The 24980-nt window shown below is 40.1% G+C and overlaps 1 protein-coding gene across 3 annotated transcripts in view; it reads left to right on the plus strand.

The window, feature by feature from the left end:
• fgf12.S (fibroblast growth factor 12 S homeolog) overlaps positions 1-24980 on the plus strand; it is a 231793-nt gene that overhangs the window by 112039 nt on the left and 94774 nt on the right. The window contains exon 1 of one of the 3 annotated variants that reach the window (XM_018242076.2): positions 19919-21692. The exons of the other annotated variants lie outside the window; for them this stretch is intronic. Coding sequence (XP_018097565.1) covers positions 21494-21692 — 199 coding nt within the window. The 5' untranslated portion in view covers positions 19919-21493. Of the gene's footprint in view, positions 1-19918; positions 21693-24980 lie in introns of those variants that run through there. 3 annotated transcript variants of the gene reach the window in all.

The following is a 24980-nucleotide window of genomic DNA, read 5'->3' on the forward strand; positions in this document are numbered from 1 at the left end:
TTCAAAGATAATAGCACTTTATGAACAATTCTATTTCTCTGAGCAGTTTTCAGACATTTGAGAGCCTGACAGCCCTTACTGAGTTAGGCAATAGCTATTAACACAGCCTGCCTGGTTCAAAGCAGTATAGGGGCAACACTGCTATGGCCATAGGAGCCTAATTTAATTCCTTTGTCATCTGGCTTATGCAGTATATTTGAATCTCCAAAAAGAAAGTCCGATCTGTATGTGGCAGAACATCGCTGTATCTCAAAAAGCATGAGTTCAGCACTCTGTAAAGCCAGACACTCTCTAATAAATAAAAATGTGTTTTTATTGTCAGTTTGTCGCTAGTAATAATCCTCCGAGAAGTGCTGGGAGTGGGTGCGAAGTTTCACTCAGTAGTTTCTATATGCACTGGCTCTATCAGCAGCGAATAATCAACAGAGGGAAAATACATTGCTGCTCCATTTGAAGGTCAATAGTCTTCATTCATATGAAGGTCACTGTTGCCCATTTCTGGAGGACTGGTCTACTTATTAGAGAACATCTGCAGACCCTTATTATTTGCAGGGGACATTTGTGCCCATAAACAGGTAGCTCTGCAGAGGAATTTTTTTGCATAAGAGCCCTGTTCCATTCTGAACATATCAACAGTTCTCGGCAGCTCTACAGATGGGATGTCTCGTGCTCTCCTACAAAGCTTGCATTAATAGCCGCCTGGCTGAAATGTTTTGGCTGCTGTTCAACCAATGACAAAGTGAAGCAGCTTAAAGTCTGCTCCCCCTGTTGCTTTGATGTATTTGTGTTGCCTTTCTTTTTATTTGACCCTCAGAGAAAGGTTATTATTTGTTCCTAGAGAGGCTACAACTATTTAACATAGAAAACAATGATTGTTCTTTCCTATGAGAAGTGGACTGGATATAGAAGAATTCTTGTTCATGAAAGGAATGGCCTAGCACCATTAATCATAAGGGTGCTGTGCAATATCTACATAAACGTGCAACACAAATTCAAGGCCCCTCAACCAATGTACAGTATTTGCTAATTTTGTTCAGTACAGTTAATCACAATAACCAATCATCTATTCATTCTTTTTAGCTTAATAAAAGTTAAAAGATAAAATAAAAAATATAATCAAATGACTGATTGGTTGCTATAGGACACCGGCATTGTTTCGCTAATAGAAAGGGACAGACAAACACTGCTTTCAACAGCAATACATATACAAATAACTTAAAAACCACCGAAAACTGTTAAGTAATAGTGATGGGCGAATTTATTCGCCAGGCGCGAATTCGCTGCGAATTTGCGCGATTCGATGCCAGCGAATAAATTTGCGAAACGCCCGTGAAAATTCGCGGCAAAAATTTTCGAAAAAATGGACGCCGGCATCAAAAACGGGTGCCGCCGTCAAAAACTGGCGCCACTGTCAAAAACGAGACGCCGTTTCGCGAATTATTCGCCGTTTCTCAAAATTCGCGAATTTTTTGATGAAGCGCAAATTCGCCCATCACTATTAAGTAATGTATATTGCAAAGTTGCTTAGAATTATATTTTCTTTTATGAGGCAGGTGAGTAATAAATGCTATCAGCATTGGTTGCTATTGGTTACTAGAACTGGTGCAAATTGTATTTATTTCATTGATAATTTGTCAGCTTTTGATTCCATTGGCTTTTACTACACTTCCCAAAAAGTTCTGAATTCTGGTAAGACTATCAACAGAACCTGGTTATGAGGTCGGGGTATGTGTTGGTTCTAAGGCTGTCAGAACAAAGCTACAGTGTCTGAGTTGGATTGAATAGGCAAGTAGTTTGACTGAATTAATACTATACAGTTTGATGTATAGTCTAATAAAAACTAATGGCAGTCTAAATTATTTCTTCTGCTAATAATGAATTTTCTAACATGATGTCCTCTAACAATGCTGTTTACCTCTTATTGCTTAAATACTCTAGGGTTAATTTAAGAAGACCCCAGAGGCAAGTGCTAAGCATTAAAAGTAAAACTGAGCTCTTTAGAGCTCATTCCAATATGACTTGTGTCTGTGGACTTGCTGCACTCTGCACCCAAAAGAAGTGCATGTTAGGGGGCAGTAAAATGGACAACTACAGTCCTCTGCCCACCACATGCTGTATTCATTGAGGAAGTGCAGGTCCACCAGCCACTGATGGTGCATCTGGGTACAAAGTGGGAAAACATGGAGGCTTGCACTTTGCACCCTGCCCCCATCAGTAAATGACTTTTATACCAGTATCAGGCTAGGAACTGGGAACAGGATAAAGAGGCTCCAACCTTAAAAGTACATGTCTAGGCCATATCAGAGAAGTTAAAATATATAAAGGACTCTACGGGTTTCTGCACAGGGTTAATAGGGGAATAAGAAAGATTAGAAAAGCAAATGTAAAAGTCCATAGCAGTTTTCAAATATGCAAGTATCTAAAAACTGGATACATTTAGTTAGTGATGGGTGAATTTATTCGGCAGGCGAAAATTTGCGGTGAATTCCCGCAATTCGCCGCCGGCTAATAAATTCACGAAACCGGAGCGAAAATTCGTCCATTTTTTTGGACACCGACGCATCAAAAACAAGACGCCGTTTCGCATCACTACATTTAGGGGCACATTTACTAAGCTCGAGAGAAGGATTAGAATGAAAAAAACTTCTTCGACCATCGAAATTGCCTACTTCGACCTTCGACTACGACTTTGACATTGATTCGAACTATTCGAAACTAAAAATCGTTCGACCATTCGATAGTCAAAGTACTGTCTCTTTAAAAAAACTTTGACTACCTACTTCACCACCTAAAACCTATCGAGCACCAATGTTAGCCTATGGGGAACTTACCCATAGGCTTTCTAAGCAATTTCTGTTCGAAGGAAAATCGTTTGATTGATGGATTAAAATGTAAAATTTAATCGTTCGATTGAAAGATTTTTCCTTCGATCGTTCGATCGAAGTAAATGCGGTAAATCCTTTGACTTCGATATTCGAAGTCAAAGGATTTTACTTTGATGGTCGAATAGCGAGGGTTAATTAACCCTCGATATTCGACCCTTAGTAAATGTGCCCCTAAGTATGAGCACAAATAAGAAATGTACAAAAAATAAAATAGAATATTGACATACCCTTTAACCCAGGACTGTTACCTCTTGGTGTCGCTGTAAAACTTTTGTGTTTGTAAAACTTTTGCGTTTTCCCCTAAACTTTGCATGGTAAAATGTGTTAAATTTTATAAATACTAATATAGCAAGAAAAATAGAAACAAAAGAGCAGTATATTAGTGATGGGCAAATATATATGCCAGGCGCGAATTTCCAGGTTTTGTGAAAAAATTAGCGAATTTGCAGAAAAAACAAATTAAGCAACAATTTAGACGCCGGCGACGATTAACGGACGCCCATCGACTTTAATGGGAGCCGACGACAAGATCCGGCTTTCGTGAATTACCCCCGAAATTTGCGAATTTTGTGGTGAAGCGAAAAGGGACAAATTCGTCCATCACTACTGACTGGGACGATTCACTCAATTAAATATGTACAATATTTATTACTACATTGTGCAACAACGTAGATCCAGAAAACAACTTTAAGTACATATTTGTGATCATGCAGGCATTGTTTTAGTTTTATTAGCATGAGTATCTAGTGCTTATATGGAAACATAGCGCAATTAGGAAAGACAAACTGCGGGCAGAAGAAAGGGTTCCATTCGGAATTCATTTGGCCGCAGTCCACATCCCTGTTCTTTGGTATAATCCTCTTTAACATTACAGAACCATTACATGGGATTCTTTGTGACTCATTTTGTTACCAGAAAGCTTGACTTGATGACAGCAACACTTTGATGGGAACCACCTGCCAGGGCTGCATCACGTCTGCATGTATGGCACTCGCTAAAATGACATTCTTCACGTTCTTTGTTACATGGTCATATTATACTTCTAGAGCTTGCTTGGCTCTCTGTGTTCTATTGTCATATAGACAATATCTTTTATTGCCCCTAAATAAAAAAAAAAGAAAATAAATCCAGTAACGTTGTTAGTGATATAATAAACTGTCTCAAAGTTACCATTGAGTAACTTTATATTCCCAAAAGGTTACGTGGTACCCACAGCTGATTGGTATTGCAAGTTCCACTATTAACAGCATGACCTACAAAGTTAATAACTACTGAACTAAAATAGTCTCATTTACATAAATTTAGGCCATTAGTATGGCGCTTTCTCAAGTTAATCATTTCACAGAAGTGAGCCTTTACTAAGACTGCAGTATTCTTCCCAACAGCATTTTAGCATGGGACTAAGGGACTTTATAAATAAGAGATATTTCCATAATATGGAGCAATATGGCTTCAGGCTTCTAAAAACATTAAGGGGCAGATTTATCAAAGGTTAAAGTGAAGGTTCAAAGTTAAAAACGTTGAATTTCGAAGTAATGTTTGGGTACTTCGACCATGGAATAGTCCAACTTTGATTTGAAGTTGAAAAAAACGTTTAAATTCGAAGGTAGAATTTTTTTGAAGTACTGTCTCTTTAAAACTTTGATAAATATGCCCCTAAGTATTAAAAGAACAAGAGTACGATTGTTCTGCTATCAGCAAGGTCTAATGCCAAAGTAGTTACCATAGGGTAAAGTACATTGATCACAGGCTTTGTTTACATCTTACTAATAATACTTTTACCTGAGCTAAATTGAATTTGAATTTGATTTGAAAGATTATATTATACTCTGTAATAATCAAACATAGGACACATTGGATGTAAAACTTTTTTTATTCAAATTTTTTTTTCAGTTAGAAATCCTTCTCTGAACTATTTCCATCATAATTCTAAGCACCAGCTGACACTTATGACAGTTGAGACTAGAAACCCTATTCTGCCGCCACTTAAATAGGAAGGAATAGGTTTCATAGATAATGTAAGGGATTTTCCACCTAAAATTTATGTCACCTGTCAACCCCACAAGCGAACTCTGCACATCTTTCAGCTGTTGGTGCTCCGTAGCTTGAATGTTTGAATGAAGTGAGAGGGCACTCAAGGGGGCTACACTGTCACACCCCAAGCTCACTCTTCATGAATACAGTTGCACACAGGCAGCACTATAGTTAAGATAAATGCACAGCTCTTTGTGCTCTGTTCTAGAGTGAAAACCCCTGCACACATTTAGGCATGGTGATACGTGTAAAAAACATTGGGGGTCATTTATAATGTTTTTTCCTGAACGCTAATATATTGCACTGCTCTGCCCGTCTTTCCGGTTTTTGCAAATTCGCAGTGTGAATAAATTTTCGCAAATGGCGCGCAAATGAGACGGGAGTTTGCGCGAGCGCACCCAATGTGCACGGTTGTCGTGCGCGAAAATAGCATTGACAGTAACTTAAATTCACAGTTTGCAAAACTGTTTTGCGAATATTTTATCCGCCACTAAAGTTGTGGCGTAATTGAGTCACAGAATGTGTGCATAAATATTAGCAATTTGCGAATTGTGACATATTTAAAAAGCTGCTATAGACATTCAAATTGTGAAAAAAAAATGTGCAATTCGTTTGCACGCCCTTATTCCGCTTTATAAATATAACCATGCGCAGGGCAAATAAATTCACTTTGCAAACCAATCTGCCATCCACAAAGTTTATAAATGACCCCCATTGTGCTTTGTGAAAGTTTTTTTTTTACAAATTCTCCATGACTGCCACACTGATTATGAATGAGGCTTACAGAGAGAAGGAAAGAGAATCAACTCTGAAAGTGCACAAAGCAAAATACCTTTTATAATACTCGAGAATATATAATCCACGTGCAGTTACTGAGTTACAACTCACTCATTTCATTTTACTCTACTGTACACACTTTCCCATGATGCAACCCATTCCATTGACTCCATCTTCTTTAGCCTTCATTTTCTATAAACGCTGTCCTACAGTTGCAATCGTTCCTTTTTCGTCCGGGTGCATAAGCCCCAAAAATATGCCACAAAGACTAAAGATTTCCACAATTGCACTCCAGGACACAAGGCAGGATGTCCCTTAAAATATAATCTTTATTAAATGCATTAAACATACTCTTGAAACTCTTTGTGCATCTCACATAGGGGCAAACTTACTAAAGGGTGAAGTGACAAATGCTGGCAAAATTTTCCAGCGTGTGACATCATTTCGGTACTTTGCCGATTTACTAAGGGTCACTGGTGTAACTTCGCTAGTGAAGGAGATTGACTCTAGCGCTACTTCGCACTCTTACGCAAGGTGAAGTTTTGCTCTGGCAAAAGAGCGTTACTTCGCAAATTCACGAAGATGCGGATTTTTTTGTGGAAGTGTTGCGATGTGAGCAAATTGGTCGCTGGCGAATATTCGGAGGTTAGTGAATTTGCCCCATAGGCTCTAATTCCTCTTCTATACACTGTGCCTTTAAGTTGATTTCATTTTACTCTACTGTACACACTTTCCCATGATGCAACCCATTCCATTGACTCCATCTTCTTTAGCCTTCATTTTCTATAAACGCTGTCCTACAGTTGCAATCGTTCCTTTTTCTGTTACGACTGGATGTTACTTCATGTAAATTGTTCATGATTATTGAAGGTTTTGCGTAAAAAATATCGAAAAATGCGTACAATATATTTAAGAGAAGGCATGCTTATTCTGAAAGCCGCTCTTGCAATGTATTGATGCATCTGTTCTATCAGTCACTGCCACCGGAGCTGTACAAATGGTGTGACTGTAAGGAGTTAATGAGATATTATTATTGATTCTTGTAAAAAATAAAAACACGTGTGTTACCCAGCATGCACCCTTACAAGGCCATCTATAATTAAGAAATCTGCTAGCGCTGCAAGTCCAGCGACCCGTCTTCCTTTAGCTCTTTTATGCATAAGGGAACACATGCTTCAATAAACATGTCAAAGCAAACAACATCAGACTGGGGCACGTTGGTTACTATTTAACATAATAAAACTTATGTGGTTAAACTCCACACTTTTTTTTTCATTTCATTGTAATGGAAGGGTTCATTAAAGCCAAAATTAATTGAGGTTATGTATAATGAGCAATGGTGGAGCTTCTGCATAACGGCTGCTTCTTTGAACAGTAAACAACAAAATAGTTTCATAGAATGTATTTCATTACTTCTACATTATTAAATATAGAGAAAAACTTTGGAACCAGTGTTGCATTAATTCCTCATACAAAACAAAGTGCACCAGCTCAAAGCACGGGTAAATATTATCCAGACCCGACACTGCAGAAAAATGAGTCTCTTTGGAATTAACCTCCATTTGTCAAAAACTTTCAGAACATCATTTAAAGAGAAATGTAAATAGCTTTTACCTGTTTAAATCAGTCGTCCGGGTGCATAAGCCCCAAAAATATGCCACAAAGACTGAAGATTTCCACAATTGCACTCCAGGACACAAGGCAGGATGTCGCTTAAAATATAATCTTTATTAAATGCATTAAACATACTCCTGAAACTCTTTGTGCATCTCACATAGGGGCAAACTTACTAAAGGGTGAAGTGACTAATGCTGGCAAAATTTTCCAGCGCGTGACATAATTTCGGTACTTTGCCGATTTACTAAGGGTCACTGGTGTAACTTCTCTAGTGAAGGAGATAGACTCTAGCGCTACTTCGCACTCTTACGCAAGGTGAAGTTTTGCTCTGGCAAAAGAGCGTTACTTCGCAAATTCACGAAGATGCGTATTTTACTGAACTTTACCTCTTGCGCCAGACTTGACTTCGCCACCTCAGACCAGGCGAAGTGCAATAGAGTAGATAGGACTTCCTCAAAAAATAGTTGAAACCGCTGGCGACTTTTCATTTTTCAGGGTGATAGGCTACAAAAGATCATACATTTTTTCTGGGGTACCCGGCTTCCCCCCTACATTTTCTAACATAAACCACATAAACTATACACTGGGCTCATGTGTAGGGCAATATAAAAACTTTATTTTATTTTATGAAGGTTCCCTGGGCTTGTGTAGTGTAATGTATTTGCTGCAACTTATACGTCCATTCAACTTTAACTTCCTGCCGTATGCAAATTAGCCAATGCTAGCGCAACTTCGCTTCGCTTGCCGCAATAACGCTAGAGGTACTTTGCCAGCATTCTGTGCCCTGGACGCAACTTTGGATTTTAGTGAATTAGCGGTGTCCTGGCAAATCTACGTCTGGTGAAGTGTTGCGATGTGAGCAAATTGGTCGCTGGCGAATATTCGGAGGTTAGTTAATTTGCCCCATAGGCTCTAATTCCTCTTCTATACACTGTGCCTTTAAGTTGATTTCAGTGGCACAGACAGGCAAAAAGCATCTGATAGATAATTTGTTTTATTGCAGGAGAAGGAGAACTGGAACCTTATGTGGTACTTTAGCATCTATGTTTGTAAATGATCCCTCCTGCACTGCTGTATAAGCGAGAATAGGAGAGGAACCTGATGAAATATATTTCCCATCAAAATGAATTTTCCAGATATCAGCTCACAATCTATAAATGAAATGACCCTTGTCATGCCTTGGGGGAACTTAGAACGGCTGGAAAAAAATCATAGTAGAATCCCCCATTTTAAAATCAAGCTGATGATTAATGGAAACCTATTTTTAAAGGCCAGTATATTTATATATATTTATATATAGTTTATGTTTCTAGTTTTTTAACCCACTGAAGAATGTTACTAATGAAAAGTCACATGGGGACTTGTGATTGTCTGTAGAGCATAGAAAGCAGCTGTTATGTGATTCGACAATCTTTGTGATGCTGAGCGTTAGATATTTCCAGGTGTATTTTTTCATTCTCCTATGTCACGTCACATTTACATTGCAATGTGATTAACACAAAACACTATTTTAAAATTCCACTAACAACTTCCAATTTAATTGCTATATGACTCATTGTCACATTATCATGGCTGGAAGAGTTTGAATGTCTTTGCCCTTATTTTACTTTAAAAATATCTTGTTTCCATATTTGCTCTTTCCTATAAACACACAACTTCCTATGTACATACATGCGTCAATGCATAAAATGAATGTCTTATCTACAAAGGTCCTGACTGTGTCATGTCACATTCATCTAAAAAATATAGTAGTCAGCAGCTGTGAACAGTAGGCATGCAGAGAGAGAGATTAAATATATTACGATTCACTGGCATTGGTGCATTTTAAGCGGCCAGGCTGTCTCCCCAGTATTGGTATTGAAATGTAGGTTGCTTGTGTTCTTTTTATATATCTATAGAAAACATGGGCACCTACTTGCATTGCTGGATGTTAATTTCATCTGTGATTTGACAGACATCACTAAAGAGGAAATCATTTCACCATGCTTGTGAATATGAAAAAAACGTTTGTTCACACATCACATTGTTTTCTTTTTTTAAAGCCAACAAGCAGTAAACATATACATTGTAGATATTTCCAGCAACATTGAAGCCCTGAGGCAAGGTGAGCAAATAGCCCCCGCATTAAATGTTACGTGTGCCTACACATAACAAGGAACCTAGAGAACAGTTTTTAACAGGATGCTTAGCTATGAGTGGGTCATAAAGAATGGAGCAGAATCCTCAGGAAGAAACAGGAGCCCCACACTCTCAAGTAGGAGGCTTAAGGCAGCACAGGAATGGCAGCAAAATTGGCCATATTGTCTAATTGTACAGTACTTCCCATGTTAATTAAAGAGAAGTGAAAACAAGAGTCTAATCCTATGATAGAGCTAAATGACCTTCTTACCAAACTATTAACTTCTAATCCTTTAATCATGATGCATTCCATTATATCTTTTGTATAATATCTATGGTGATACTTCACTTAGGATATTGTTTGAAGTGCCCTTGAATTTATTTGTTTATTATCTCTCTGCTTTATTTTTTTATATATTTATATAAATATTTTATATTTATTTGTCTGACCACTTCACATACCATCCGAAGGGGTAGGGCACACCTGGCGTTTGGGGGAGATTTAGTCATCTGACGCCTAATCGCCTCTTCTTTGGGGCGACTAATCTCCCCCAGATTAGTCACCAAGATGCCTCACGTGGAAACTTCGGGTGACTTCGGAATATGAAGCGCCACGTGTGCCATGCCGCAGGCGACTTTACTTAATAGCCGGCGGAAGACATAGGGAAGGCGTTAGGGGAGATTAGTCTCCCCAAAGAGGCGATTAGTCGCCAGGCGACTAAATCTCCCTGAATCGCCAGGTGTGCCCTTACCCTAAAGAATTTATACAGCTGTGCCACAAATCAGCATGTGGAAGGAACCTATCTGTGGTCCCAAGCACAAAACACAATAAGGGGAACACAATCATTGCTGACTCTTCTGTTCTCATGTGCTCTTGAATAAAAAATATCATATATATATATATATAAATATGGTCTCAATGAGAAAAAGCTTTTATCCTAAATCAGTTCCAGATGCCCCACATACGCCAATAGATTTTCCATGAGATTAACCAAGAAATGTTGTTTGCAAATTGAATCTGCTCAGATTTGTACTGAAAGGCAGTAAATCTGTTTAAATATATGTGCCTTTCATGATAATATAGAAGTTTTGGCAACATGGTATGAGCTTTCCTGACATAGTAAGTTGGAAGCAAAAAAATGAGTTTTTGACCCATTCCACTCTTCTTTTGCTCTGTCAAGATCTGATCAAGAGCTTTACTTACTGACTATTGGAACAATGTCTGAGGTTTTGTCATGAAATGGAGTAGTTTGCATAAATAATCACTCATCAAGACAAAAAAGAAAGAAACAGCAAAGACAAATGTACCAGTATGCAATGATAATATATTTCATATCTGATCAACATTTTGCACATATGTAATTCCTGGCTTTGGGAGACCTGCACATCACTGGTTTTTAACTATTATTCCCCTTATACTGACCTTAAACAGCGAGAGATAATTAAAGCAGTTTGGGTTGGACAGGTATATGCTATATGCCAATGGGTGGTTTAGAGTTAAATTATGTGGGGTTTTTCTTGCCCCTTAAGGCAGTGGTGGTAAATTATTACTTTCCCCATAGCATGGAGAGTGCTGTAACTGGATATTAATGGGCCCCGCAGCAAATTATTTTCCAGGCCCCCAAAATGTATAGAGGTTGACCTGTCTTACCAATTTTTATTGAACTTATATATGAATTAGGGTCTCAAGGGGCCCCTATACCTCCTGGGTCCCCCTGCAGCCGCAGGGTCTGCTTCATCTGTAGTTACACCCCTGAGCATGACCTATAAGACGCAACCGCAGTAGTAGCTAACAGTCCTTTGATTAATAAACAATACATTTGCTATCATGGTTACTTTTGTACCTGGTAAAGGACATAAAAGCAAGGAGGCATATTTATTAGTTTTATCTTGCCTCAACCCATATGAAAAGGATTATAATGCATGCTTGAATAAGTCCAAATCTTTGCTTTTATTTATAGTTATTGTGCATTAATAAAGCACCAAGTCTATATGCTCAGCACAACCACAAAGTGTCACAAATATTGCAAAGTGCATGAAAAATTATGAATAGAACTGGGACCAATGTAATCTCATACTTGTTCACAAGAAAACAATGTCTACTTTTTGTCACAATGAAAAATGATTTCTACTATAGCTTGAAGAAGATTTATAAGTAACAGCCCCAGTGCAGTGGGAAGCAGAGTTCAGAGACTACTCGGAAAGAAATGTGGCAAATGTGGCATGAGGTGCACCCTCAGCTTTTCTCTGCCCCTATTTCCCTTCAGACAGAGAGAATGTGATGCCCTACCATGCTCAGCTGTTCCTTTGCACTGATAAGCACAGTGTTAGCTTGAGTGCAAACACACTGAGATGGTATCAGCGCAGAAAAGTGAAATGATGAATTTTCATGCCAATATCCATTTAGTTTGTCTGCATGCAGGCTGATACTGTACCTGTCAGTGCAAAGAAATAGATGAGCAGATGGAAGCACCATGGATTGAGCCTGAGGTGGAGAAAAGCAGCTCATGTGCCCATAGCCTAAGATGTGCCACATTTCTGGCCACTTTGGCTGAAGCATTATCCAAAATCAACAATGCAATCTAATAATAACCACATATTCTGTTGTAATTGTTACACTGTTGTAATAATACATCTGTTTTTCTGCAATGGCTAGTAACCAAAGAGAATCATGAGGGAGAGAAAGCTTTCTTCAGTATGACAAGAAGTCACACACACACACACACACACACACACACACACACACACACACACACACACATATATACTGTAAAATAATTTACCTGTAAGTTGGAATGCTTCATATAAAGGTTCTGCACATAGTTTTTATGCTACAGCTCTACTAAAGAAGTAGGCCAGGAATATTGTACATTATAATTGGGCTACTGTACCAGCCCAAGGCAACCACAGCCCTTTAGCAGAGAACATCTAAGCCTTTTTTTCTGCTGTTTCACTGCACATGCTCTGTGCTGCTCTCAGTTACTGAGCTTAGGGACCAACGCACAAGATACTGAATATATATGATATATATGTCACAATATAAGGCTGAGGCTCAGTACATAATTATTGGTACATGTCAGCTAAGCCAATCACACACAAGCACAATTAGCAAGAGAATGTAATATTCAGCCCTGTGGCATCACCTTACATGACAGGCCAACCTCATTTTCTGCTTGATGAATTGCGATGACCCCTAAACGTATCTTCCCAATAGCTGCTCAAAGCACACTGAGCATGTAAGGGTCTCAGACACACCAAACAAAATCCAAGATGGAACACTGCTGGGACAATTTTAAATGCCTGGATCCTTACTACTATTGATTCTGAACATTTAGGCTGGTTTAATAAGTTCAGTATTTAAAATATGTTATTTCTAGCCATATTCATTGTTAGGGTTTAGTTCTCCTTTAAAGCAGTGTTTAGAAGCACGTTTTAAGTTACTAAGTTCTACTGGAAAATACAGAAGCTCTATCTGCTCTACATGTAATTGGGTTTGCTTTTGTTTCTGCTATGTGAAATAAATAATAAACAACCAATATTGCAGAACCTTTAGAAAAACGTGTAAGCCTCTTAAATGCTTATGTACCACTGTGAAGCGTAAACTACCCAAAATATAATTCCCTCTTCAACTGAATTGTAGATAAGAACCAACTGATCAAGATAGTCCTATTGCCTCATTTACAACATCGTAGATATGGCTCCTAGTTAAATTTGTATGCAGGGTGAAAAGAAAGTCAGAGCTCTGAGATCACTCATGTAGTGAAAACAACTAGTGAGCAGAGGTGGTTCTTAGGTCTGAAGAATCCCCCAGGCTGGGATGGTTAAATACTCACCCAGAAAGGCATTAGAAAGCTGATGGAACACTTTAACAAGGATTTGTGTCCACTTGCTTGTTCACTGTATGTGTCACTGGTTTATGAAGTATTACTGATTCACTGAGTAACCATTTTTAAGGTTTAAATGGTCACTAACAGCAAAAAGACAGCTACACACATTAAAAATATTTTCTCGTTCCAGATTTTGCAAGGACCTGCTACTGACCTGGAGACCCCTTGTTTCACCAGAGTTATGTGAATTCAAGGGCTTAATACAGTATATGCATGTAAATAAAAAACTATGCATACAAACACACACATAAGAAGGTTGGGTTGATATTTTTAGTATTTGGCATTTAGCACCAACTTGGATAAAAAGATATTCTCTGAAGGATATCAATTTGGAATAGTTCACTCACTATTGTCTCCATTGTTTACCTGTCAGAACCAGTTACATTGATCAATATCTTAAAACCACACTTTCAAGCTGGATGCAAAATAAACTATTCAATTCAACTTGGACTGTCAGAACAAAGTTGCAATTCACCTTTCAATATTATGAGTCGGATTTTGTGTGATACCAAATTTGCTTCCCAATGTAAAAAATCTTATTTGACAGTCTGTGCAGTTTGACCTGACTGACATATAATGATGATTGCTTTAACTGAATGGATGTAGAAACGATCAGGGCAAGTTGGTATTAAGAAAGCAAGTTTATTGGACTTTATACACCATATTTATAAGCATGTACATGTTCAGAGCAGAAAAGCAAGAGTAGCAGAAGTACAGGGGATATACGGACATCAGAATGGATGAGGAGGTTTCTAATAAGCAATGGCATAATTATAATTAACAGCAATTTTGAAGTTCTTGATCATAATTTTCTTTCAATAGTCCCTCGTAATTCTGTCATTTTGTTTATTCAATCCACAATATCTTTTTCTTTTTTCTCTAAAATGGAAATGTTGGGTCATTAAGATGGTTTGAATAAAATATATCCTAATTATCATCATTTTCATTCTTGGGAAAAGAACAGAAATAACAGACAGAAACAGAACACTCTGCTATAATCTGTTATTTCAGCAGCCTCTATTCAAGAACAATTGTTTCCATTTTAGTTTCTCTCTACTATTCATTTATACCATCAAAAATGTTATAAGCTATTCTCAAAAAGGGCCTCCATGCCTTACACTGTAACCCAAAAACTAACAAACAATCATCTTGTTCTGGTTTATTTAGTTATAAAATGGGATCCAAACATCAGATTTGCTACAAGTTACAGAGCTACAACAAACATTACCGATAATTGTGTATGTTGTGCACTTACCTTGAACCCTTCATCATGTAGATTAAAATATCTGAGAATTAGATTGTGATTGAAAAAATAATAGGAAATTAAAGAGACCCAGCCATTGGATCTCTACTAAAAATCCTTGGCTTAAACAAAGTGCTGGTCACAACATGTGCACATGGGAGGTTAGAATTAAACGGCCAGCACCAATACAATTTCATTACTTCTGACTATATTTTAATGAGTTTTGTTCTTATATAGGTGAGTATAATTTCTAGTGTAGGGATGACTATCATTTTCCCCTTGCTCTTTTGTTGAATGGTTGAATTTGTTTGTTTGTGTTATAAAAGTATAAGTATATATCTAATTAGTTGTATCTGGTTCCTCTGATTGTATGCATGCAGGAAACTGGAGGATATATATATTTGGTACAATACAAAGTCCAAGGGCATAATCATTTTTTACTTTTTTTCTGCAAAGACCAGTGGGTCTTTGCAGAAAAAATAAAAGATGATTATGCCCTTGACAGACAGAAGATTGCACTGGTCTGACAGTGTGGGCCAGTGTGGTTAACAATTCCATTCCATTCTCAGAATTACCTGTACATATTGAATTGGTCTTGTACTGTAATACATCTGACAACCCAATAAAGCTGATCACACATGGCATAGAGAAGGTGCATAAAGGAACCCCAAATGAATACCTAATGGCTTAAAGACTGCTTGGAGGCTACCCAATGGTATAAGGTTAGGGTGTGTGATTGTATTTCTGTTTGTGAAATTTCTGGTGTTCTGAAAGAAACTGGCACTGTGGGTTGTTCAAAGAGGGGGCTCTAAAGAGGCCAAGAGCATGGAGGCAAGGAATGGAGGCAAACACTGTGTTTTGAGACACAAACCACTAGATACTAGTGATGAGCGAAATTTTTGCAAAGATTCGCAGCAAAAATTACGCCAATAGACTCCAATGGGTGAAAAAAATGTTTGAAGCACCTCAATGCGCCCATAGACTTCAATGCAGTTTGGTGAATTTTCGCAGTTGTTCAGGGCCCCCCTTACAAGTTAAAAAAAAACTGTGGCCCCAAAGAATATTTAAAAAAAAAAAAAAACATTGGTGCAACTTACCACTTTAACTCTTACAAGTTAAAAAAGTTAAATATGCTTCTCATCCCTACCCTATGACAACAAAATCAAATAGGTAATCTGCAAAGATTGTGAGAGTTCTCCTTCCTCTAAATAACAGTTAAAGGGATACTGTCATGGCAAAACATGTTATTTTCAAAATGCATTCATTAATAGTGCTGCTCCAGCAGAAATCTGCACTGAAATCCATTTTTCAAAAGAGCAAACAGATTTTTTTATATTTAATTTTGAAATCTGACATGGAACTAGACATATTGTCAGTTTCCCAGCTGCCCCCAGTCATGTCACTCATGCTCTGTTAAACTTCAGTCACTCTTTACTGCTGCACTGCAAGTTGGAGTGATATAACCCCCTCCCTCCCCCCCCAGCAGCCTAACAATAGAACAATGGGAATGGTAACCAGATAGCAGCTCCCTAACAACTTCATTGCTGAGAGCTCCAGGCTGTGAGTTTTTTCCCAGGCCCATTTTGGGTCTGGGGGAGCAAACTGCTTTTCCCCCACAAATGCCTCCAAAAAAAACAAGGAAGAAGATGAGGACCCGCTTGGGGAGGACTGCTGCTCCCGGTTTGGCAGCAGCAGTTGAAAATGTTCAGGTGCGAAAGTAGGTGGTGGCCATGGCTACAAGTGACAGCAAGGAAGGAGAAAGTACCTCTACATGCAGTACTCCATCTGTTATGAAGTCTCCCAAGCAAGTGAATGCCTTGGATGACCAAGCCCAAGTTACTGCAGAGAGTTGCAGTTCTGCTGTGGGAAGTGTCAGTTCTGCTGCAGAGAGTTGCAGATCAGAGGCAAGCCAGGAAGGAAGTGCTGCAGGCTGTGAGGAAGCCATGGAGAGTGCTGAGACCGCATGCTGTGTGGCTATGGAGGTGGCTGAGGAGGTGCTGAGAGACTGTGAGCTCAACTGGGCCCAATCACAGCCAAGAAATCAGGGCCCTGAGAAACATTAAAGTCTTGGAGGAGAAAAGGAATAATTTAGAGGGGAGTATTAGTAACATGGTGGCTGGACTGAGTGCTCTTAAAGTGACTGGGAGATCTAAATCCATAAGGAAAATTGTTTTCATGTCTAATGACTTGGAGGATATTGAGAATAACATTACCAGGGTTCTGGCAGTTATACAGTCCTGGAAAGAGGTTTGTCATAATCAAAAGAGTTTCCAGGAAATGGAGGAAAATGAACTGAAAAAGTTGCTTTAAGTCTTTTCCTTTTCTAAAGAGACTGTGATTCCTGGGAGTGGCAATGTGGGGCTTTTGTGTGCGGATTCCCCGGTCCCAGAGACTGTTTCAGTGCCCAGCACTAGTGGCCATACTAATGGCAATATAAATGCTGTAAGTGTAGCTGGTGTGAGCATGCCCAGTGCAGTGAGTGTGCCTGGTGCCAGTGTGTCAGGTGCAAGTGTGCAGTGTGACAAGGCTGCAGAGAGTACTAACATGGCTGCACCCCTGAATAATAAAACTGTATGTGACGCTGCAGTAAGAGAGAACGTAGCTGGTAAAAGCAGTGTCACAGAGGGTGCAGGGAATCCTCCTGTAAATAGTGAGAGTGAAGAGGCACAAGGAAGGAGAGGTGTTTGGGAGGGGAAGAGACTGTTTGAAGATGTGATGGTCTGGCTAAAGAGGCAATGCACTGTCCTGTCCCCCCTTACCCCACTGTATGATGAGGAGGGTTTCTGGATAGGAGGGTGGAAGGTACAGGTCAAACTGCACATGAATTTCCCTTTCCCAAACACCTTCCCAATTCCTTCTTTATTGGTAAGGACAGGGGGGTTTGCTTCTATCCCGGTCAACCCAGGGTGTGTTTCAGGTGTGGCTCAAACAGGCACTTTGCAGCTAAATGCCCAGTGGTGAAGTGCGCCCTCTGTGGTGAAACTGGGCACCCCAGTAAAGAATGCCAGGAAATCCACTGCAATTTGTGCCTGAAGTTGGGATATGCCCACCGTTCTTGCCATGATTCCCGGCACAACATTGTTAGAGATTGCCCTAATTTACAGGAGGAATTTAGCCAGGGAATGGAGATTGTGGAGGAGGGTGCCCCAACATCTGAAGTGGCGGGATCAGAGAGGGAGGTTGTACAGCCGGAATCCAGTGCCCCATGTAGTAAGGTGGTGGGTAGGGCAGCAGGGAAGTTACCCAAGGAGAAGGGCGAGCAGAGGGCCAGTCAGCCAAGAAGAGAGGAGAAGTGGACAGTGGTGGGAAAGAAAGCCTCCATTAAAAAGAAAGACACCTCCTCAAAAATAGTGGTAGCAACAGGCAATAGGTTTGTTCTGCCAGAAGGTAAGAGCTGGGGAGATCTGGCTGAGGAAGAGAGGTTGATGGAGGAAGAGAGAGAGAGGAAGGCTAGGGCATTGGGGAAAAGGAATAGAAAGAGGAAACAGGAAACAGGAAAGAGGGAAAAGTGAGTGGGGAAGAGGTTTTGAGTCAAGAGGGGGGGGGGACCCAGGTCAATTGAGATTGACCTGGATGGTTAGGAGAGTACCCCAAAATTCCAAGTGAAAAGGAAGGGTGAGGAAAGTGGTGGTGCCAGGCAGAAACAAAATAGAATTTAATGACAAGGGAAATTACTTTCATTAAATGAATGTTGGTTTAATAATGTTTTCTGTTTCTGAAATGTTTATATAATTTTATGTAATGTTTTTACTTTCAATAAAATTCCCTAACACAAGATAACAGCTCCCTGGTAGATCGAAGAACAGCACTCAATAGTAAAAGCCAAGTCCCACTGAGACACATTCAGTTACATTAAGTAGGAGAAATAACAGCCTGCCAGAAAGTAGTTCCATCCTAAAGTGCAGGGCAGCTGGGAAACTGACAATATGTCTAGCCCTATGTCAGATTTCAAAATTGAATATAAAAAAATCTGACTATGAAGATTTTCATTCATCCAGATCATGGTATATCTAGTATAGGTCAATCTAAAAACAACTGGACTTGCTGAGTAATCAATGAAGACGTTTCACTACTCATCCGAGCAGCTTCTTCAGTTCCTAAAAAAAAAATCTGTTTGCTCTTTTGAAAAACGGTTTTCAGTGCAGAATTCTGCTGGAGCAGCACTATTAACTGATGTGTTTTGAAAAAAACATGTTTTTTACCATGACAGTATCCCTTTAAATACCTGAACAAGTGACAGGGCCAACAGAATTTTAAGGCCTTATAGAATTCTCATGTAAAGCCAGCAGGATCTGGAGCTCTCTTATTCTGCAGACTTGCATAAAAAATTATTTTTGAAAAAATGTTCTGTGTAACAAACTCACAAAGGTGACTCATCCTTCAATATATCCGACCCCAACCTCCACAGACCCTTACCAACCCCCACACTTTCTGATACCCTATATTCAAACAACAGCATCAGGTAATCAGAAAACCCCACTTCAATCTCCTTAATCCCTGAAAATGGTTTACCATCCAGGGCCGGAACTAGGGGTAGGCAGAGTAGGCACGTGCCTAGGGCACAAAGCTGGGGGCTCCAGGCATACACCTTCTCTGCCTCTCCTACCCCCTAGTCCCGTCCTCAATTGCCACTCTGCCCGGCATGTGCCGTCCTTCTTTTTGCGCCGCATCTTTTTCTTTTAAAAACATCCGGAACATCCAGAGCCAACAGCCTGTGTGGCCATAGCCTTAAGTGACCAACTTGATGTTAGGCCCTAGGTGGTACACAAATTAGGAGAGGGCTTACCAACCAACACTCTCTAGCCTCTCAGTGATACTCCCTCCCTGTCACTCCCAAAAGAACTTACAATGTGTAGGTTGCCACTGGAAGCAACTACTAGCAGAACTTTTGTTTTAACAGCAAAGCCCAGCAGTGACAGTTCACTTTGGTCACTTCCATTTGAACTAATTTACTTTACAAGAAGTCAAGGGGAGTAGGGCCCAAAAATCTATACATTTATTATTATTATTATTATTATTATTATTATTATTATTATTATTATTTTTATTGATCTAACATATAAGTGGCGGGTTGGGGAGAGCCCAGGCAGCCAATGAAAAGACAACTATGCTACAAGCTATTTGTCCAGCCCCTGGCTGGGGCCTGTGCAGCAAATTAGGTACTGTCTGCTCTATGCTTTCTAATTTACTAGATTTGCTGCTGCTGCTGTCCTGTATGATCCATTAAATTGTGTGAGGGGGGTGGGGCTGCAGGCAGAGTAAGAGTGTCACAGCATTTGCACAGCTTTCATCCTCCTCCTTCCTAGGCCCCTCCCAGTCACAGGCAAATGCAAAAGAAGTGTTCCAAGATAAGTGACAGGCAGCAAATTGAGCGGCACAACTAGTAGTTTTTTTATGGTCAGCAAAACCATCACGTCTTCTTTCTGGGCTCCCTCCCCCCCCCTCCTGCAGCTGCGGGGTCTGCTTCCTCCATAGTTACTTGACTGGATCTGCTGCTTTATGGTTTAACCCTTGTGTGTCAAGAAGCGTAGAGAACATGCTGAACAAGGCAAGAGGATGAGTTTGGATGGAAATCTTTGCTGATCAGCACCCTGGACAGCAACCCTCCCAGCAGAGCCAACTTTCCCTGTCGCTGCGGATGTGTTGCCCCAGTTGGAGAAGAAGCCAAGAGAGACAACAGCTACAGGGCAGCTGCATCCCCCGCACCCCTACATGCACGCTGTGCCCATTACATGACCCTCAAAATCTGCTTGTTGCGCCTGTGATCTTTCCATTTGCCCCAAAGGACAGGCTGGATGTGAACTGCAGTTCCTTTGGTCTGCCGGTGAGACTTTCTCATCCAAACCTCGATCACGTAGGATTGCGCAGACAAGGAGATCTAGGACAGCCGGGAGGAATGAGAGGGAAAGCTGCAATGCTATATTAGCGTTAATTAGTCAGCCTTGCATCCTCACCTCTTTATGAGCGCCCAAGGGGCTATGATAGAGTATTGCAACCCTCCCTGCCAACAGCCTGTTGGGTAACAATGCACCTCCTTTCATTATGCCTGGGCTTTTCCCCCTACCCACTCGGCTGCTGCCTCCTCTGCTCTGTCACTGCTAGAGGATTCTGATTCCAGGGATCCCTAATGGGTCTTAGTGCTGCTGGATTTAATACAAGCTGGTACATTGCATATCAGCCTCAGAAGGAGAATAGGAGATTCCTGTGGATGGAATTTCATGCTGAAGTTAAATCGGTGCAGTGTGACTGGGACCTCCTCTAATCCCTCATTATCAGCCTCCCTAGCACACCAAGTTGTGGCTGACTGGGGCTCTGTTATGCTAGTGATGCAGGAGCTTTGTGTGGGACAATGGACCCCTGATGACCTGTGCTGAATGTTGGGCACTGACCCTGGATATGTTGCTCTGTACTTGTGACAGATAGGAGCTGAATGCACCATGCCAGGATTGGAGTGGTGTCTCACCCCGCTGTGTTTGGTATGTAAACAGAAATTTGGGGGGAGCCAACTGTGACCTGTTTATGGGCTTTGACAGGGGGGGAGCTGCAGGACTGAGTGATTGCCCCTGCTTGGGCTGCTGCTCTGGATCCCCTGCACTGACCTGTTGGGCTGAAGTGCCTGCACCCTTCCCCTCTGTGGCAGATGAGCTAATAGCCGTGGGACATTGGTTTGATTGGAAACATGACAGCTCCACAGCTGTGAGAAACTCCAGTGCCGGGGATATGGCAATCAGGCCGGGATTATTAGAGATATAGCTTGCTTCTCCTGGGAGCAATCACTTGTCTCATATTTTTTTTTTTTGTACTGTGAGAAAACAGCTTGAAAAATTACTTGCTACTGATCTCTCACTTTGCTGCCCCGGAGGGGTGCACCCAAAGTAACCATTTGATACGCTGGACTTTAGGCAGGGGGCTGGGAGGTGCCAGTGGGAGTCATGGCTGCGGCAATTGCAAGCTCGCTGATCCGACAGAAGAGACAGGCAAGGGAGTCCAACAGCGACAGGGTCTGTACGTCCAAACGAAGGACCAGCCCGAGCAAGGAGGGGCGCTCTCTGTGTGATAGAAATGTGCTGGGGGTCTTCAGTAAAGTGAGGTTCTGCAGCGGCAGGAAGAAGCCGGTGAGAAGAAAACCAGGTCAGTTAGTGCTTTGCTGCTTCCTTGCTTCCAGCACATTCATTTACCTGAGTATATTTCATTAACCCTTCTTGCAAATCCCAGCCCACCAATACAGCAGTCACTACTAGCCTTTAGGTCCCTATGGTGTTGCTGAACTACAACCTACAGAATTCCTCATGGCTTTATGGAGGCACGCTGTGGAGTGAGTACAAATGATTGGCTTTGCTTGCCAAATGTGTTTGGTTAAGCCTCCACTAGTAGTCAGGGGACTGTACAGGACTTTGTTTCAGAGTTGCTCTCAGCCTGCAGCCTTCCAGCTCTGTTACTGGAGCTCCCAGCATTTGCTTGTCAGGATGAGCTGGAAGTTGTACTTGGGTAGCAGCTGGGGGGCTAAAAGTCCATGTCATATATGCTTACACCATTCTCGCAGCTTTTCATAATACTGTGTATCTTCTTAAAATCCCACCAGTTGTAAATTTTTACTTCACACAGGACCTACCCTAATTTGTCCTTTTAAATATATATGGGTTCACTCACTCACCGGATTATTTATTAAAATGCTATATCCATTTAACACATTCATTTTATTCTTACCTGTGTGACGTAACTATAATTGCTATGTTTAAAAAACTGTATTTTTTAACAATCACTCGCAACTAGGCTTTCACATTCACGTACTGTGGCTCTGCGTGTGCAATTCACATTTAGTCCTCTGGATATTTTTGGGCCATGGGAGGAAATCCATGCAACCATGGGAAGATCAAGCTGACCCCCTGCAGATAGCACCCCCCTGAACCTGAATCTAATCTTAGAACCTCAGATCTACAAGGCAGCTTTGCTAACCTCTGTAGTACCACAACACCGCTAACTACACTCTTCTGGAACCACGTTGTTCTACTATGTGTTGCCAGTACTTGTATATGAAAGAGCACATTTTGTTAGTAACTTTCACTGGATAGAGACCATGAGAAAAAAACATGGCTGCGTGTACAATAATTATATCCTTTTGTGCTGAATTGCGTCTGTATATTAACCTATGTACTGTATATATTTTCCCTTTTTTAATTACACCTCTGCACTCACATCAATTCAGAGCCAATCTCCACTCACATACTAGGCTGGGTGGTAATATCTGAAAGGAGAATTACTTATTCCTCCCTCCTACTAAAACTGTCAGATAAAATCCATTAACTCCAATATGTCAGTACAATGTAAGCATTACTCAGTGTACCTATGGCAAGAATATGTGGAGTGGTTTTCTAGGTAAACCTAGAAACTGGAGAGACTGTAAAAAATGAGGGAATGGCTTTAATCATGTGTAATCTTATGTTTATGTGTCTGGTGTATCTGTATGACACCAGGGTTTTACAAGGGGATTCTCCACTGATTACACTAAAAGGATTGTAATGTTACAATGAGTTAAGGCTAATAATGTAGACTTCCTTATATCACCATGACAGTTTATATTTGACACTGAGATATTTTGGGATGTTCAGCTTGTGTTTTATTTATATTTTTTGGACCAAACTTTACTGGGTTAAAGTCAACATCAGATTAACTTCAGCAAACAAGTGAATTACTCATTAAATATCCTGCTGCAAGTCTTCCAAAATACATACAGTGCACCTTATCACATCTTCCCATATATGTTCTGATGGGATTCCTCCTACTTATTTTGTGTGCATGGGGCAAAATATATATACAGTTAGGCCCATAAATCTTTAGACAGAGACAACTTTTTTGATCATTTTGGTTCTGTACATTACAATAATGGATTTTTAATAAAACAACTCAGATGCAGTTGAACTGCAGGCTTTCAGCTTTAATTCAGTGGGTTGAACAAAAAGATTACATAAAAAGGTGAGGAACTAAAAGCCTTTACACAATCACTTCATTTCAGGGGCTCAAAAGCAATTGGACAAATTAAAATGAATACTATAATAATGTCATAATGACATAACAAAGGAATTGCCCAAACCTGCCCATGAGTCAATTGTCCAATTGCTTTTGAGCCCCTGAAATGAATTGATTGTGTTAAAAAAGGCTTTAGTTTCTCACATTTTTATGCAATCTTTTTGTTCAACCCACTGAATCTATAATAGCCTCACAGTACATATGGTACATGTAAAATTTAATCTGCAGGTTCGAAGCATAGAGGCAGAGGACACTTCTTTGTTGATCTTGGTAATACAACATTAACTAGTGCAGCAATATATTGCACACAAGTAGTTATGTGGCAATCCTTCTTGATTGCTTGTGATGTGTTGTAGTGCAGTAGATTGGCTGCATACACGTCAACCTGTAGCAAGAATGTAGCCCATCTCCTGGTCTTCCATTGTCCAGTTGATTGATATGAAGGGACCTCGTTCTCTCGGTATGTTCTAGGAAGGTAAAAGAGATATTTAAAATTCTATATAATTCCATTCTGTAATTAACCTAAACGTTGATGCTTATATAGATCCCTACTTGTTTATGTTGTTATCGAGCTGAGAAACCACAATCTAGACTCGTATGTGTTCCAACACCCAACTCAGGAGTCCTCCACATCAGATCAGGCTGATTGAGAATATTGCTGCTTGTCACAACTTGCTAAGGATTATGTATGGAGGCAAATATTTGCTAAATTTTGTGTATATCTGAGCACTTGGCAAATTGTGCTTTTGTTTGACAATGAGGCTTTATGTGCATCAAGAGGTAGTTGGTCCAAAAAAGCATTTAAACATGTATTTCACACAAAATTCTCTATGTGACCCACAGCTGGTTCTTGAAACTTTATGAGCAAATTTAAAGGATCAATAAAATCACTAGAGGGGGTTCATTTTTTTTGCATGACACATAAACTGAATGAAAGAATAATCTGCCTAAACACAGTAATGTTCACTCTAAGGCTCTCCATCTACCAGGTAATTCTCTTTAGGGCTAACAGACATGGTCAGACTATTGGCTTGCAAGGAGGGCCTTAGCAATACCCCGGTCTGACGCTGCTAGAAGAATTGTACATGATACCACTTTTCTTCCTTATTTAGCATAATCAGGAATGATGAAATCATTTCACTTAGGGATGGTATAAAACCCTGTTTAATGTAATGAGAATTTGCAGGAACATCCTGTTCTTGTAGCTGGCACTATACGTTAGAGATCATTTGGATCAGAACTCTCAAGATACCGTAAGAGTGTTAAGATAGCAATATTTAAATTAATTGATAATAATGAATACTTTGAACCCACAATTGGGCCTAATGGGATTTTATAGGGCTGCCAATAATTGAATACAGCACTTTTGTGTTCATTTCATTTCTATTTCTA

The sequence above is a fragment of the Xenopus laevis genome, chromosome 5S (genome assembly GCF_017654675.1).
Source record: "Xenopus laevis strain J_2021 chromosome 5S, Xenopus_laevis_v10.1, whole genome shotgun sequence".
Classification (NCBI taxonomy): Eukaryota; Metazoa; Chordata; class Amphibia; order Anura; family Pipidae; genus Xenopus; species Xenopus laevis.